Source organism: Camelus ferus, chromosome 8, assembly GCF_009834535.1.
Source record: "Camelus ferus isolate YT-003-E chromosome 8, BCGSAC_Cfer_1.0, whole genome shotgun sequence".
NCBI classification, from domain to species: domain Eukaryota; kingdom Metazoa; phylum Chordata; class Mammalia; order Artiodactyla; family Camelidae; genus Camelus; species Camelus ferus.
Genome location: NC_045703.1, coordinates 17742865 through 17761909, shown reverse-complemented (window position 1 = coordinate 17761909; position 19045 = coordinate 17742865). Strand labels below are relative to the sequence as shown.

Below are 19045 nucleotides of genomic sequence, written 5' to 3'. Positions count from 1 at the left end.
TGTTTTTATTTATCTGAATTTTGACTCCCAGACTTTTTATTTTAAAGAAACTTTGTAGTTTCCAAGAAGGATTTTCAAAATAAGAACTTCTTTTGGATAGACAAAAAAATATGAATTACCTGCTGTGTTTAAGAGATCCAGTTGTATACTAGAAGGAAAGGGGCCACCATCTTCATAGTCTACTTAAAAGTTTTGTAAAAAAATAAACATAATTCCAGAGTAAATGTCTGATTCAGTTTCCTTCCTCTGTCCTAAGCTGCAGAGCATGTTGATAGTTTTAAAGGCATGTGGCTTTATCATTTTGTGTATGTGGTTTTAGGTATGGCTGGGGGAAAAAGAATATTTATAGGGTACTTTAAATTCTTATGGTTAGGCAAATCTAATCTAAATTTTAAGTTCCACTCTTTCTTTATCAAGTCTTTTCACAAATAGTATCTACACTGATTTTTCAGGATAGAGATAAGGTACTCTTTAAGCTTTCTTAGCAATCTTTGCGTTAACAAGATGTCTTGACATTTAAAAGAAAGCACTGTAAGTTTGGTATATCACCTTTTATTTTGTTTGAGGATTTATGTAAGCTAAGTTACATACTGTTTTTGTTACACTGCTATCCACTGCTAAGTGATCCACTGCTATCTTATATTTGCTTGGCATCAAACACTAGCTTATTATAATTTGATTGAAAAATGAATTCCAAAAAGCATCTTCATTTCTCACCTAGCTCATGGATTCCTTTAAACTTACTGTTGCTAAAATATTATGGTGACTATGTTTCGTCTGCTTGAAATTCTTCAGTAGGTTCTTCACCAGGTTAAATTCAAACTCTTTAACGAACTTTTCATACCCTCTATAATCTTTGTCAGATAAAACCTTTGTAGCTTAATTTTTTTTCTAAATTTCCCCCTTATACTTTGTACTCTAAATTTTTCTCATCTTGCCAAATCCCCAGTCCTAGCAGCAACATTTTGATGTTATTGAAAAATAAATGAATATTTTGTTTTCTCCTGGGCATTGGAACTTTGCTGAAAAAACCTGACAGTTGAGGTTTTTCTAAAATCATGCTAATTTTAGCAGGAAGTTCACTGTTGCTTTCAGGTTTTTCCCTTTTCTTACTGCTCTTATTCTACCACATTTTCAAACTTTCCTCACTTTTTTTCTGTTACTTTTGTTTCACCCCTTCTCCACTTTTAGGAAATAATCCTCAGGTATTTGTCTTACTTCCTAAAGTTAGAATCATCTAATTTCTGTCCTGCTTGCTTTAAAATTGCTATCTCCATTACACCTCTTCTTCCTTCATAAGACTTAGAAGCGTTTGTATTCCTCCTAGCCCAGGGCCAGCCCCTGTGTTGTTGATCTCTTTCCTTTCACCATTTAAATAACATTGCTTTTGTTTTAATGTTCATAACTCTCTTAACATTTTGATTGAAAGACTATGTTTTACTCTTTAGTTTATTGTTGACCTTACTAACATTTGAGGTAGGCTTGTGGAAAGAAAGATTCATCTGTTCAAATTCTGCTCTATATTTTGGTCTTTGATGAAACTATGCTTTCTAAAATTTTTAATCCATCCTTCCACATTCAACTGAAACACATGGTACTTTTAAAAATGTTTTCTCAGTAAATTTGATTTTTCTTCTTGTCTGCAGTCCTTTTCAAGCAATTATTTATGTGTATTTGCATTTCTGATTGTCATTTTGAAAGAGCTTAGTTGAATTTGTCAGATTATACATAGTTTCACATTTCCATAAATATAAATTAATGATCACAAGTAATGATTCATGAGATATAAACTGCCAAAGGATGCTTTAGAGTTCTGTTTGAAATTCTGCCAGGAGTTCTGGGGAGCAGGGGTGTAAGGATGGGAATAGTACACTATTCTGTAGGTCATGGAAGAGGTTAGTGAAGTACGATGAAAAATTTCTCCCCTGCAAGTTAATGGAAGAAAAGAAAGGTTAATTGGGATAATACACACTCAGGAGGAATTGTATATAGTGATTTGGTTTTTTTTCAATTTTGTGGGGTTTTTTTTTAAGCACTTGTCTAAATAGAGCAGAATTACGAAGCAATATTAAGTTGATGAACTTAATAAACTCAATAGGAACATAGTCAGACTTTTTGTTCAATATTAATTGGTGAAAAGTCGCTGGAATTTGATTTTAGATAACAGGTTGCCCCTGTCCTTTTCATTTAAAGCTGGCATTTTGGTCAAAAAGATGTTTTTTTTGGTTTTTTTTTTATTGTTTGTTAACATGGAAAATGTGTGAACTGCTTTCTATAGTAGAATATAAAGCAGACTCTTATTCAGATACATAAGAAATAAGGAGGTGACATAATTTTCACTCTTTTTATATCTTCTGCCTGTATTAGCATACATAAAATTTAATTTTTGTTAGAAATGTAGGTCAGAGCCAAATATTGCCTTAGTTTTTACAGGATAAGCAAATAAAGTTAATAAATTGACTTAATTGTGGAATTTAGAGAAATTGAAAGTTGAATAAATGTTTTAAAGCCTCTTTTTGTTTTTGTTTTTGTTTAGCAAATACCTAGTGCATTTCTGTGTGCAGGGTGGTTTTGTAGAGCAGCCGTATGGAAGTCAGTCTCCTACAGCTCCTTCATTTCCTCCAGATGGCAGTGATGTGATCCTCATCCCTCTTATTCCCCAAGCACCTGTTGTAGCCATGTCTTCTGATCCTTCTCTTCTGTAATAAGCTCAGTTCTATCACACGTTCTCCCCTGCCTGTACTATTGTAACAACTTTCAACTGGTCTCCTACTTTCTAGCTCAATTCATACCGCTGCCAGGATGGTCTTTGGAAAACATAAATCTGATCATGATAATTACTGACTTGATCACCTTAGTGATCGTACCATATTCCTCAGTTTTCCATAGAAAGTCCTTCACAGGTTTTCCCTGACTTTATCCTCTTGCCTTCACCTCACGCTCTCACTTAGCTTGCAGACTACTTGCAGTTTCCTGAACTCCTCACATTTTCATGCCTTTTGTCATACTTTTCTCTTTGGTTGCTATATGCAATATTTGTTTTTTTTTAAATAAGAATATTATTGAAATAAGAATAGTGTACTGCCACAAACAAAAGCAGCAGCAGTAGATAGTCCATAAAGATAGCTTTTACTGTGTACAAGGCAGTCCACCTTCATTTACTCATTTAGTCTTTGCAATAAACCCTACAAGGTAGGTATAGATAAGAAAAATGAGGCAAAGCAATCATAAATCACTTTTCTGAGGTCAAACATCTAGAAAGTGGTCTCACCAGGTCGTGAATGCAGACGTTTGATCCCTAGGGTCTGTTCTCTTACACTGCGGTGCCTCTCCAGCAGAAGACCATCCAAGCATCACTGCTGCTGGATTCCTTTCCAGATTGTGGCTCTCCGTATTTGAGGAAAGACAGATTACTGTCCTTTTGGATCTCTACTGATTCACAGTATAGCACTTAGGACATGTTATTGCATTTATAGTCTTCTGCCTTGCTTTATAAGGACAGGAATTTGTCTTTGTACCTCATCCCTGAATCTCCAGTGTTTGGTACATATTTAATCACAAGGCAGATGGATAAATGAATGCATGAATCACTGGGTTTTCAAAGGGAACCTAGGAGATCATCCAATTTAACCTCCTTATTTTATAGATAAGGAGCCCGAGATTAAGTGAACATGATGGGAATACCAGATTTTAATGTAAATAATTCACCAAAGTTAAGTTTTATTACTAATCTTCAGTGGTTGGTAACACATTTAACTTGCTTCAAAGGTCAGTCAGAAAAACTGGTTTTATAGTTAATTGAGAATGCTCTGGGTAGTGTTGGCAGAGTCTGGTTTAGGGTAAAGCATTGAACATGTTTTGTTAATACTGCGTGTGATCATTTATATGTCTTATCTATTACCAGTATGAAGCAGATACTTGTCTATATCATTTGTTTTTGTAGATCCTATAAGTACTTTCTAATGTCAGATAAATTTGTGTATGTGTGTATATTTTTTAATGAATTAGATTGGAAGATTGTAAAGAATTGTGACCTACAATCTTTGAAATCTTTTAATAAATATTGTATATTGGGGAATGGATATATGTGGTTAATGATAATACTCTGTACTTTTTTATGTATTTAAAATTTTTAATAATAAAAATTAGGGGGAAATAGGGAGAGGTTGGTGAACTTCGAGCCACAGAGGAAAACAAAAATAAAATACAAATAAAGCCTAGAAGTTCTTATCTCTACTTTGGCTGAGTGAAATTGAAATGTTTATTTGTAAATACAGGTATTCATAGGAACCTGTGTTCTTCACATTTTCTTCCTGAGCTTATGCTGCTGCAGCAGAGTAAACAAGTAATTTATGTACTTTTATTGACTTCATGTAGATAAAATTAACTTTTTTCTTACAACCAACATTGGGTGATTTTTATATATAATGTATTTAGCTGAAGGTCAGTAATGGGAAACTCATTATGTATTACGGATTTTGGCTTCTTAGGAGAGAAAGCCCCCAAATAATCATCCTTTCACTTTCATATTATCATAGATAGGATTAGTCACTATTGTATAGTACATTCATTTTGCAGTTATAGTTTTGTTACTTTAGAAGTACAAGTTCTTTCACAAGATACCAGGTAGAGGCTACCATGGGTGGTGGGTAGACCATGGGTAGATGAAAGTCATTGCCAATATTCTACTTTTCCTGTTAGATGGTGGGCATATGAGTATTCTTTATAAGTGAATAATTTAACAAAATAAAAGCCTCATGTAGGGGAAAATTCCTAACACATGTATTTAACACTTCTTAGTACCTAAAAATATAATTGTTGAGATGTGGATATAACAGATAAGATTTCTGTATCTGTATTAAGAATTTGAATTAAAATTTATAGTTAATTTTGTTAATGTCTATTTTAATTTTAAGGGTTCTGATGACTGTCTTGTGAAAATCTGGGCAACAGATGATGGGAGATTGTTAGCTACTTTAAGAGGACATGCTGCTGAAATATCAGACATGGCTGTAAACTATGAGAATACCATGATAGCAGCTGGAAGTTGTGATAAAATGATCCGAGTCTGGTGTCTTCGAACATGTGCACCTTTAGCTGTTCTTCAGGGCCACAGTGCATCTATAACATCACTACAGGTAATCATTTTAATCCCTGCAAAATCCTATTTGGTTATAGTTTAAAGTAAATTTTAAGAAGTCACTTTTGTAATCTATTGTATAAAGCAAACTAAAACAAAGAAAGGAATATTTCTCTTTTCTTTATAAATGTATGAACTTTAAATAACATGGTAACCATGACCTTCATCACTTCTGAGTATTCTCTAACCATTATTGTTGGTTGCTATTTGTAGTGTAAAAATTGGTTTATTATTTGGATTGTGTCACTCTTGTAAAAAATTTTTTTGTTTTGTTTTTCAGTTCTCACCATTGTGCAGTGGCTCAAAGAGATACCTGTCTTCTACTGGGGCAGATGGCACTATTTGTTTTTGGCTGTGGGATGCTGGAACCCTTAAAATAAAGTTAGTTGCTCTTTTATTTTATGGAATAAATGTGTTTAAGGGTTGAAATTGCAAAAGTATAAAGTAGTCAACAATAGGAATAATTATACTTTTTTGCTTTGAGTAAATAACAAATTAATTTTGGCTCTTCACTAATCCCTTCATTTTTATGCTTTCCTTTTTGTTTTCTTGCTTTGAAGACAGTTTTCTCATGTTAACATATTGATTTCTTTTTTATCTTTTTCCCTAGCCCTTCCTCTTTCAGAATACACCTATCTTACTACTGCTTCTTTTTATGTGCTGCAGTTACATCTCAGTAATTCATTCTGGTGCTGAAAACATAATTTAAGAGTTCCAAATTCTTTGGAAGAATTGTAATTATTTACATTATCGTCTCTATAGACTTTAGATTTTATTTTAGATCTAGGGGAACTTAGGAAAATAGAATCATTAAATTTTGCTAAAATACATCAAAGTAGATAGATACATCCTTACCTCTGCCCCATAATAGCATTTAGCATTCGTGCTTTCACCTGTATTAATATATTGGATTATTGAAATAAGTTGGCTGCACATTATGTTTTGATTAAGGACTTTGAGGCAAAGAAAGGCTAAATGACCTTCCCACAGTTAAAACAGTTTTTAAAAATGGCAAAGCCGGGACTGTAACATGTCCCTGCCGTCTGGTTTTGTGCTATTTCATGCTACCTCTCAAGTGGGAATATTGGGGAGAAGTGCTGTACTTATCCCATAGACAATCTGTGAATGAGGAGGTGGTGCCTACGGTGATTCTCCAGTGTTAGCATGGCCACCTCTGCTCTCAGGGCAGAAAGTCCTTCAGATTAGATACATACTTCCATAATTGTCTCTGACTTCTATTTATAAATTATCAACCCAAATTGAGTTACTTATCAAATAATTTGCATACGTCTCTTATTTTGAAACAGTAGTGTTTAGATAAACTTCACGTGTATGAACATTCCTGAAGATTGCCTCCTGGGGCAGGGCATTAGGGGCTGTGGCAGTTTGAGTAGCATAATAAAGCAAATTATACTTCATTTGAAAAAAAGGATTGTGGTCAAAGGCATGGCTCTTTGGAGAAAGCAAATTGATTTCACTGCAGTTGCATTCTAATACTTAGAATAGTAAAGGCTTTCTATAGACATTCAGATAAAAGTTGAAATATTTCACTGATATGTATGGACAGTAGCAATAGTTAATTGTTCTTTTCCTTTGAGTATGTTATACCTCCTATCTGATTGTGATACCTTTGTCTATTCTTGTCTTATTTTTGAAGAAAAAGTGATGAGCAAGCTTCACATCAGCACAGGAACAAAAGTGTGTTTACAGAATTAAACTCACTTTGTGTTTCTGGAGAATTACATTGCTAAGTACAATAAAGTTTATTCAGATCCTTGAGAAGTGAGTTATTCCATATAAATGATTTTTTTTCAGAACCTTTATGTTTACCTATTAACCCACTACCCTAACAGTTTTTTCCTATATACATTTTTTTTTTATGTAGACATAAATAAGGAAATGTATACAAATGACTCTTGAACAAGGCAGGGGTTGGGATGCTGGCCCCTGAGCAGTCAGTCTGCATGTAACTTTACAAGTTGGCCCTCCCTGTCTGCACTTTCTGCGTCTGTGGATTTAGCCAACTGTGGATCCTAAAGTCCTGTAGCATGTATTTACTGGGAATAATCTATGTATAAGTAGGCCCACGCATTTCAGACCCATGTTGTTCAAGGGTCAACTGTGTAATTTTCTGCTGTTTTTTCCCTTAGCATTTTATTATAGGCATTTATAATAATTTTAATGGCTGCATTATATTCCATTGAGTTATTCCATACTTTGCTTAGTGGTTTTCCTATTTTTGGACATAAAAGTTTTTTTCTAGTGATTTATAAGTAGTACTCTTTTCTGTTTGTTATTATAATTGTCCTATGAAAACTGAAGTTGAAATCAGGCATAAAAGTAAGAGTAATTTCCCTTAGATGTAGTCTTTGAGATACCTATTTTCCTTTCTTTATATATACATGGTTCATAAGTGCCAGTAAATGTGGCATATAGGCTTTAATTACTAATCAGAGGCAAAAATTGTTGCGCTGTAATGCTTTTGTATAATTTTTTGGGGTAAGTGACTTCAGCGACCCAGTCTTCAGTAATTGAAAGAATCAGTTCTATCAGTAAATGAAACCTGATTTGGAAACCCAAATCTCCTGATAAATTCACTTTTATACAGGGATTATGTATATGGTAACAACTCCCACTAATAAAGATGCTGCTTCTTAGATGAGTAATCTGAGTGACTGGTTGACTCAGAAGCTAGCCCAAAAGATCTCTGAGTAGGAGGAAGGTGTCCAAGCATATTTAGATTAGATGTGAGGAAAGAATTAGAATCCTGAAATACACAAATGGTAATAATGATTACAAAATTTTATTAAGCACTTAGTTTGTCAAGCCTAGTATTAAGCACAATATGTTTGTTATGCCATTAATTATTATGACAACTCTATAAGGATGGTGCAGTTATTATCTTCAGGACAGACAGGGGAGAAAACTGAGGCAGATACTGGAAATACAGTGTCAGGACCTCCTCTTAACCACTGCTAGACCAAATAGCAGTTATTTACTGATGGACTATCTTCAACTGGTTGAACCTAATGAAAATACTAATAATACTGCTAATAATTTACTGGGTATGCTGGCTGGGCACAGAACTAAGCAGTTTATGTACATTGAACTCATTCTCTCAGCGACTCAGATATGTTCACATGTTGACCCCCATTTTACAGATGAGGAGGCTGAGGTACAGAAATGTTAACTTGTCTGAGGTCACACCTGCTAAGTGTTAGAACTGAGAACTGAACTCAGAGGATATGAGACCTAGTCTTGAAATTTTCCTCAAATGTGCATTTGAAAATAAATTATGTATACCTGCTTATCTGACTTTTTCTCTTTAAAAAAATATTATTAACATTTGTTTAAAATGACAATCTATGTGGTTATTTGTGTATTCTGATTATGAGTTCTAACTGGTTGTTTGGCACTTAAAAGCAATTGAGCCAAAAATTAATAAAAATGAAGCACTACAATCCTTAAGATATTAATGAAAGAAGTGCATTTAATTAATTCCCTTTATAGTTGCAGATAAATTTACTTAAATTAAGTTAGTTTAATTTTTACTCTGATCAAATATTCAGGTTTTAAGAATTTTTAATAACTGTCTTTCTCTAAACAGTATCAGCTATGTTCAGCTGTATCAGAGCCTGTGACTATAATGAAAAATTGTTATAAATGTCAATTTAAAAAAATTTATTTACAAATTTATTTTTTAAAATTTTAGCAAATACTTTTTATTGTGTTCTGTATCAGTAAGAAAGATTATTCTTATTGTTCAAAATATATAACTGATAGATCAGAAATATTTTGTACTTTTTTCCCTAAATGATCACAAGACTGAAACCATTCTGTTTTCGATAGCTATGGATTGTGAAAGTTAGGCAGTGTACTCTGGTTGAAGGCTCTAATTATTTTTTACTTATCTCCCCTAATCTGAGAAAAACTAAGTCAGAATGTATATTAAGAAGAGCTTTAAATATAGTCACTGTATTGGAGCATTATATGTACATTGTATATATATTGTAACGTATTGGTAAAATCTGTAATTTAATTTTTATTTAATATGGTTGATTTTAACACTAACCATTTAATGTCAATAGTGTTAATATAAGACATATAATCTATAATGCAATTATACAGTTAATGTAAATATGTTGAGTGTGACCTATTTTCTATAGATCACTTTTAAATGAGCATTATAGTTGATTTAAGAGTCAGATAGTCTACAGATTTTCAGTAGGATGTAAGATTACTTTTTGGATTCTTAAAAGGCATATTTTATAGAAGGTAAAGAGAGGGAGATGTTTATTTAACAATGTCTAATATTGAAAAAGTTTAGTTATTGATGGTAGACATACACCACAGAGACAGCACCTATTTTGCTAGTTTGTTCGTGTTAACAAATGACTGGTGTTTCCTTATGTATTTGTGCATTGCTGTTCTACTGTATGAAACTGAGAACCTGCTAAATTTGATTAGAAGTGAATGTAACTACATGTCTGTCATGTAGTTGATAACTACATGTCTGGTATGACAGTTGCTCTGAAATTGTTTCATGTGTGGATTGTTGTATAATCAGGAGCTCCTACAAAATCTATATTTAGAATTTCCACAAGATCATGCTGATATGTCATGTAATGATTTTGAGCTTGTTTTTAGGAAGGGAGCCATCTGTTGCTTCTTATTAAATTTTGTCCTTCTATAATTATTTTTTAAGACCGCTGAGTTCTGGTGTTGCTGGTCCCTTTGGGATGTTTTTAATTGGCTATTTTTTTGTACTACAGTCCAAGACCTGCAAAATTTACTGAGCGCCCTCGGCCTGGAGTTCAAATGATCTGTTCTTCTTTTAGTGCTGGTAAGATTTTTTTTCTTCCTAATTTTCCACTTAAAGATATATTAGAAAGTTTCTAGTGGAACACATTAAACTTTGGAAAATTCTTCCTGTTGTAATATAAATCATATTCTCATGCGTATGCTGGGGATAAGCATAAATTAACTTATAAATATTTGAACTTTTAACACCGTCATTCTTTGGGAGGAGAGAATAAATAGTTTCAGAATTGACTATTAGAGAGTAAATCTTTGAATAGTTATCTTAGTAGAATAAAAGTTTTAAATGTGTTTTATATTTCCATGGATTTTGTAGGTATTCATAGCTAAGTAAATTTGATAGATATTTGTTCATCTTTATTAATTACTTTGCTCCAGATTGTTTTTATTTGCTCTTAAAAAGTAGCTATATAACAATGCTAAAATTCTAATTATGTTTCGAGTTTATGTAGCAGCATTTTGAATGGCTATTCAAATAGATCTTTTTAAGCAAATTATGATCTGGAGATTTAAAATGAATTGATAGGAAAATGAAACAAATTAATGTTCCTCATACCTGTTACTTTCACATTTATTTCTAATTTTACTTTTTCTTTTCCTTTCATAATTGTGAATAGCAGTAGTACTGAAATAAGTGATTCCAAACTGACAGCATGAATCTATTTTTGCCATGCTATTACCTAAACATCTTTAATTTCTAACTTTAAGATTTCCACTGCTACTGCCATGAAGACAGTTTTACTTCTAGTAATAACACAGATATAGGCACTATATATGCTTCAGAGTACTCTGAATGCAATTATATATAGCACTGCTTTCAACACTATGGGAGGGTGTTGTTTCCAAGAGAGAGTAAATTGCATATACAGAAAAGTGCAATGCAAAGTCGAACGTATGTGCTATAAGACAGAGTCTTAATGAGAGTTCAGAAGAGAGCATGCTCATTTGATTGCAAGTTTGTAAGTGTATACTGAAGGAGTTGGGCCCTAAAAATTTGATAGGATTTTAACAGTTGGGAAAAGGGGCAAGAGAGAGATTTCAGCAGAATTAAATGGCATGTTGCCACTGATAATACTTACTGAAATCATTTGTAAGAGAAAATAAATACTGAAAAAGTCTTCCTAGTCAAAGCTTATGTGTTAGTAAACTTTCTTAATTTCAAATTAGATGTATAATACTTAAGATATATACATATATATACATAATACTTAAGATAAATATGAGTAGTTTTAGAATGAAGTATTTGTCATTCAGTATATATTGTGATTATGTTGCTTGCATTTTATTATCTAATTGTCAGAGATTTTGAAATTGTATTTTACTCATAAATGTTCACTGTTATTCCCCAGGTGGAATGTTTCTGGCCACCGGAAGCACAGATCATATTATTAGGGTTTATTTTTTTGGATCAGGTCAGCCAGAGAAAATATCAGAATTGGAGTTTCATACTGTAAGTATTGCTGAAAAGAGTTAGATGAGTACAATTTAAATGAGTCTAACAGTTTATATTCAGGATCTTCTTTTTTGTTCATCTGTTTATATATAGGACAAAGTGGACAGTATCCAGTTTTCCAACACTAGTAACAGGTAAAATAATTATTTTTGTATGTCAAATTTAAGTCGACTTTTAAAATTACAAAATAAAGACAATTCTTGTGATTAGGTTTTTAGTTAGATTTGTTTATTAGCCACCTAAAATTAAGATCTTCACCGGTTACAATGAAAAGTCAGGATAGCCTTCACATGCATATGAACATATCTTCATGTTTTATCTGTAATAATGTTAGTTTATTTGACCACTTTTAATAATAGGGACTTTTATTCACCCTATGTATTTTCTGTACATATCAAAGTGTAGAGAAACTTTTAGTAGAGATTGGAAATGTATCATAATGTAATATTTGAGGGCAAGCTGTTTATTGATGATAAACTTAGATGATATTTTATAAATTTTCTCACATTCTTGCTTTAAATTAAAGAAAGATATTTCTTCACTTAGAGTAGAATGATCAGTTCTCTTTCTAAGGTAGTAAATAGTGCCTTTAATCACTTTATATATATATATTTTTTTGTTATTTATTTATTATTGTATTATTTAATTATTTTTATTTTGGCGGAGGGTAGGTAATTAGGTTTATTTATTTTTAGAGGAGGTACTGGGGATTGAACCCAGGACCTCGTGCATGCTAAGCATGCACTGCTATCTACCACTGGAGCTATTCCCTCCCCACCTTGAATCACTTTTGAATGCTATTTCTGAGGCCTTACCATGAACATTAGGATGTGTGTGTATAAAATTTTTAAAGCCCAGGAAGATTCAGAAGTTCTTAGATTTGCAAAGAATATCAGATAGAATAATCTCTATTATATTAGAATGCTGTGTAAGTGAAGATGAGTGCTGTCTTTTTTTTCTTTTAGCATTTTTTAAAACAACTATTGGAAGGTGCATTTTGGTAAAATACATGTGATTTTTCTTTGGATGATGGCCTCCTTTTACAGGTTTGTAAGTGGCAGTCGTGATGGGACAGCACGTATTTGGCAATTTAAAAGAAGAGAATGGAAGAGTATTTTGTTAGATATGGCTACTCGCCCAGCAGGGTAAGAGATCAAATTTGAAATATTACATAGATATAGCTAGATCATTTAAAGTTGTAAAGCTGTATTACAGGTTGGTGTGACTCTCAGTCTATAAAAAGCCTGTATCATAATCTATGTTAAAATGATTACTTTTCTGTAATAACTAGAGGTGCTTTTGGAGATGAAGATGTTGATTTTAATACAATGATTTTTTTGCCCTGTGTGAGAAGACCTGCTGCATTGATGATTTCTTTCAGTTCAGTGTTGTTAAGGGGATGATAGTACTGTAAGAATAGCTGCAAGTTTTACTAGTTTTTTCAGAAAGCAGAATATATTATAATGTTCATTCTGTCACAAGGATGATGTGGTATATCCACTGCTTATCTCCAGCCAAGAGAAAATACACTACACTTTGTTAATTGTTATTTTGGTTTTAATATTGTATCATTTTTCTATGTTTGTATTTGTGTGTAGTAATCTCGGATGGATGGGAGAGCAAAGTAGTCATTAGCAGGGCATGACAGCAGCAGTAAGAGATGGAGAGTGACAGCATGGCACAGAGTTTTCCTGGATCCAGAGAGTGTTAAAGCCAGTGATATTTACTCAAGGTCATCTGTTACTAGGGGCTTAAGAGTGCTGGAATCCTGATTCTGCTACTCCTTGCAGTGATTTTTGCCATCGTTCTGTGTTGATTCAAACTATTCTTAATTACTGTGTTAAGCAATAGTTATCCATGTTAATGAATATAAACTATATGAAAATGTATTTAGGTTTTTGTCATACTGATATTTTAATAAATAATATCAGTGTAAACAAATACTGCCTCCATCACTTTCAGCCAAAACCTTCAAGGGATAGAAGATAAAATCACAAAAATGAAAGTAACTATGGTAGCATGGGATCGACATGACAATACAGTTATAACTGCAGTTAATAACATGACTCTGAAAGTTTGGAATTCTTACACCGGTCAACTAATTCATGTCCTAATGGTGAGAAAAAAGACTTAATTTTTATTTGGTATAACTAAAGCTGATTATAGAATAGAATACTTTCATCAAGGAATAGTTTTTTATGTTTTCTAGAAACTCTTACTTGCTAGATGGTCTTTGTGGGAGAATGGAAATAATTTTAAAATGCAGTTAAATAGGTTTAGTTTAGAAACAGAGATCCTTGCTGTTTTTAGTATGGAGGGCTGGATCAATAAATAGTGTTGTCAGGTTTTACCAAGTGATGGCAAATCCCTAGACAGTAAAACTAGCTCAGCTTCATTATTATACATCAATAAATTTGAAGTTTTTTTTACCACTTCAATATTTCTTAAAAGACATACTTTAGAAATAATTGCAAATATTAGTGTTTGTTTGAATTTTCTTTTTATCTTTTAATATTTATAATTCTTTGCCACTTAAATATTTCAGGGTCATGAAGATGAGGTATTTGTCCTTGAGCCACACCCATTCGATCCGAGAGTTCTCTTTTCTGCTGGTCATGATGGAAACGTGATAGTGTGGGATCTGGCAAGAGGAGTCAAAATTCGATCTTACTTCAATATGGTAATTAGCAGTCTCTTCATTTTATAGTTGCTACAGATTTGGGGAGTTCTTGACACTGGTACCCTGCATATCACAAAGGAAATCCATCTAAGAATTGGTTTAGACATTATTTTCACTTTAAGTTTCAAAAAAGAGTTATTTATTACACACTTTTATTGAGATACTAAATTTAAAAGAAAACTGTACATATTACAGTACCTGTATATTGGTAATAACTAGTTTTTAAAATAGTTTTAATACTGACACTTTGATGAGAAACTCACAAGTATGAAAAGATGATATAGATAAGAAAAATGTTTGGAATACCATGTGAAGAAACTATAAATAAATATTTATATTGTGTTATTGTTTTTCATCAGCAACAGTTTTCCAGTGCAGAAGAATTTGATTCAAATATAGATAGCCATTTTAAAATTAAAGCCAAAGAATCAGGTATTCTTGCCTTTTATCAAGCTTTGATATGTTAGATATTTATTTGGGCTTAAGCCCTTTTCCTTCCGCATTCTGTTTCTTACATAGATTTTTAACATTTTGCTGAGTATCTGCAATGGTTTAGCACATACAGCTGGTTGTGTAGTGTTTCCACTCTAACCACTGTATGAAGGAAAAAGTGCTCCTCAGATGCTGCTTTTGTGTGTCTAGTGACATTTTTTTTAGTCTATTTTCTGTATATCAGGGATGCCTTTCAATAAGGAAAACAAGTGAAAGCATGTGTTTCTACTATTTCAGCAATTTAATTTTTTTAAAAAATTAATTTTAACATCTAGTAATAAATTATAAAATAATGCAATAAATAGTGTGTTGTTAGAATTATTTTGCAAAGCAAAACTTTCACGAAACAGTCATTTGTAAAATACAGTGGCTTGTGAAATTTTTCATAAAAGTGGCACCATACTTGATTGATAATCACAGTAAAGTTGGTTACTTCTCTGCAGTAAGCAGAATAAAGAAGGAATTTTTATTAGTGAAGGAATTAACTTTAGCTGTTGTTGTGGATATGCCTTAGTGTACGTAAGGTAAGATATAAAATTGGTCTAATTTTTTTTCTAAAAAGATCATGTTAATTGTATAATTCTCAGTGACAGATGGATTTCCTTAGTGATTATGTGTATAGAGAATTTTTAAAAAGCAGATCCTTAAATATACTGGTAAAGAATTTTTTTCTTTTCTCCTTTTCTGTCCTTGTGTTTCTGATTTGCTCCTTTTTGGAACGTCTTTGTTGAATTAGGAAATACATCGTATCTCAGTTTGTCTTTATAGCTTCTAAAGAAAACAATTTGTGGGCTATACATGTTAATTTCATGTTTTCAAATGTCACTGATGTATTAGTAGAGTGGAGGGAAAGCTTTCGCTTATACTTGAATATTGCTTTCACCTTTAAGTTATATAAAGGTGAATTTTTCCTTATCAGGTAAGTTGATGACACTAATATTCCACATTATGATTAAGTATGATAATTGCAGCACCTTGAGACTGAAGTAATTTGCTCTTAGACCATTACAAATCAGTGATATGACCAGGAGTAGGAGTCAGCCATGTTATATTGTATACTATTTAAAATTAGCTAAGGAATTAGTTATATTTTTGCCTTAAAAGTTATTTTTTTGTTTAATACACGCTTTAGATAAAGATATTTTTCCTGTTCTTTCTACAAATAAGAGATGGAAAAGCCTCTTAAGGGTGGAAGAAGCATATTTATGTAATAAGTAGAAATGTATGGTAGCCATACAATCTTCAAACTATGAGGAAAACAAAACATAGACTAAAAAGGATTAAATATATATCTTGCTTTTAAAAAACCAGAACATAAACTACCCCTCACCTCATTAAAATACAGATACTCCCTTTAAGTTTTTGCGTGATTTGTAATAGCTTCCAAAATACTTCTACTTCCAAAATACATAGTACCTCATTTGGGGCTCATGAATACCTCGTAATATAATCAGGGTAGATTTTGTTGTTACTGATTGTGTGAATGGAGAAACTGTACAGAAATGAAGTGCTTTGCCCAGGTTTTACCTGCATCACAGAGCTATCATATGGGTACTTGGGGTTTAAACCCATGTGTTTCATCTGTTGCTAATGTGTTCTTAATGCTAACTTTAATTATGGCTGGTCATTACAAAGCTAACTTCCAGCTATATTGAGTTAGTGATATGTCCAGGAAAAAAAATGTTTTCATAATGATACTGACTTTGAGTGGATCTTTTGATTATTTAGCTTGATGATTTTCTTTCTGTCTCTTAATTTATAAGTTTCCTAAGTGCCCTACTTTTTGTTCTTCACTCCTTTGTTCATTTCATTGTTGTTCTTTTTTAATCTGTAGGCAGATAGAAGATAAAGCATTCAGCATTGCTATTAAGAAAATAACAACCATTTGAGGGAGAAGTAGAAGCTTGTGTTCACTGTCTGCTATTCATGATTGTTGAATTTTGGCTATAGTTGTAACTATTTGGCTGTGTGTAGCTAATCAGTAAGTTTGAGTTACTAAAATAACATAAACATTGATCAGGTACAAATTCAATCCATGATATTAAACTGTACTAGTAACAGTAAGTTCAACTTAGTAAATATTTTTTTGAGCACCATGCAGAGGGACTACTTATAGTGTCTTAGAGGATTTAAGGATTAATAATTCTAGTGGAATATACCCCATTTTTAGACAAGAAATTGAAAAATGTTTACACAAAGTATTGAGATGAAGTAATATTTCATGTGAGTTTTAAAATCGAAGCTTATGAAAGTAAATTCACCATAAAACTATGGACAGAAAATAAGGAATGAAAACAGTATCTTTAAAAGAACAAAAATTCTATTTGCAAATTCTTAAAAATACAGATTTTATCAAGTATATTTTGAGAATATTGCTTTAATATTGGTCCTTTTTATCATAATTGAATTTTCTACTTGAAATTTATAGTACCTTTGCAAAAGGTAATGAAATCATGTAACAAGGCATTTTTTTGTATTAAGCATTTTTACTGTACTTTTCTCACCTATTACAGAAATTAAAAATCTTTTTAAAAATTTCTGAAAGAATAAAAATTCTTATATTTTCAAAAATGAGACATTGAATTTTTAAAGCCCATGTTTGATTTATAGTAATTATGTTTTAATAAATACATTTATTAAAAAGGTTAATAAATTTTAAAATATTATGAAATAATTTTTAATATTATACCTGATTTCATCATTCAGATAAATGTTCTAATTCCTTTTTTCCTATATCAAGCAGTTTTTAAAATTTTTTTTATTTTAAGAATAAAGCCTAAATCTATAAACAGATTAAAAGATTTGGGATTGAGAATTGAGAGAAAGATACATTAATTAATTACTTGTATGCTTGCATAATCCCCTAATTTATTTCATTTTGAAATCTTATAAAGAGATTCTCAACTTGGTGATGGTATTGTCTAGAAAAACTGATGGGGTTATTTTTCTCATTTTCATTGCTAACTTTTTTCTTAATAGAGGATCTGTGTGATAAAAGCAGCTGGGGAGCGGCTGTTGGGTTTGATTTTGTTACTTAGAAGAAGTGTATGACGAATTAGATGGTATAACACAAGGCATGATATAGGATAGATAATACATCCTCCTTGCATTCCCTCGTCCCCGTGTTGTCTCATCTTTAAAAATAAAATAAAGTAATTTCAACATAAACATTTAAAAGCATTTGTTGGAAGGCCTGAACTCTCTTGTTTTTTTAATGAACTAGAGAAAGAAGCTAAAGAGAACATTGTAGATAAGATTGTGAACAGAAGATAACTTTATTCTTTAAAAAAAACCCCAAAACCTAAATTCTAGGCCTTAAGTTTTAACTCATATTTACATTCATATAAAAACTTTGTCAGTTATTCATATTTCAGCTGAACAGACCTTGTATAACTTGAGTGTCAGGGCAAAAGTGGAATACTTTAGGATATTTTATTGAAAGCTAATAGTGTATGATAAGAATATTTCAAACTGTTTGTGTATAGTTGAGCAAGCCCATGTTTTGTCTTAGGCAGTGGCAGGAGGTAAACATCAGTATACCTTGTTTGGACAAGAGTTCTAAATTTTAGTTAAACAGTTCTAAACTCCCATTAAGTGCTAAGAGGCAGATAAATTATTCCCCAAAATAACTAAAAAATGTGTGCAAACTGTCTGAACTGAAATTGAGTGCTTTTGTAATATGCCCCATTCCTTGAAAGGGGTAGGCAAATTTAGAAGTTTAATACAAGCATAAATGTTCCTAAATACAAAGTTGTTTTATAGCCTTTTTTCCCTTTAAATTATCACGGTACAGCTAAGTTTTAACTACAGGTTTAACAAAATAAATATTAAATTAATTTGAAAAGATATGAAAAGAGACTGAAATGTCTTAGTTTTAGGCCATTGATTATTAGACAGTAAATAAAAGATGTTTGGAGTGGGATTAGAAGGCCCCCACATTAGTAGCTTCCCTCACGTCTCTGGTATTTTTGCTTTATCTTTTCTGTTCTCTTTTCTCTATTTCCGTTGTTCTAGCTGTGTCTATGTCTGTCTGTCTGTCTTTCTCTCCATATCTATTTCTGTAATGTTACTCAGAGCTATGGTTTGTTGCCTTTTGTCTGGTTTTGATTTTAATTGAAGAGTACAGTATGTCTGGCTAGAAAGCAATTTTACTGAATTTGATTTTTGCTTTGCTTTTGTTGTTTCATGGGTAAATTCCAAATAACAATTTTTATTTATTTAATTAAATTTTCCTTATTTTTATAATTGTTAACCTTTCTTTTACTTAAGAGATTTAAAAAAAAATGTTCCAGTGTCCACTAATCCAGAACAATATATTTCTCCTTGCAATGTTCCAAACAAGCAGAGGCTGCCAATCCACCACTCAGAATTTTTGCACATGCATACTTCTGACATTAACATGTTCTCAGTGTGACCTCTATTTTAGTTTTGGAGAATGGACCTGCGTGTATAGGAAAGGGAG

At 32.0% G+C, this 19045-nt stretch overlaps 1 protein-coding gene across 3 annotated transcripts in view; it reads left to right on the top strand.

The window, feature by feature from the left end:
* The window catches only part of PHIP (pleckstrin homology domain interacting protein), a 125846-nt gene that overhangs the window by 42056 nt on the left and 64745 nt on the right, over positions 1-19045 (top strand). For all 3 annotated transcript variants that reach the window (XM_032484501.1, XM_032484500.1, XM_032484499.1), the window contains exons 8-15: positions 4917-5138; positions 5421-5521; positions 9913-9983; positions 11308-11408; positions 11505-11545; positions 12458-12556; positions 13374-13527; positions 13957-14091. In XM_032484501.1, coding sequence (XP_032340392.1) covers positions 4917-5138; positions 5421-5521; positions 9913-9983; positions 11308-11408; positions 11505-11545; positions 12458-12556; positions 13374-13527; positions 13957-14091 — 924 coding nt within the window. The remainder of the gene's footprint in view (positions 1-4916; positions 5139-5420; positions 5522-9912; positions 9984-11307; positions 11409-11504; positions 11546-12457; positions 12557-13373; positions 13528-13956; positions 14092-19045) is intronic.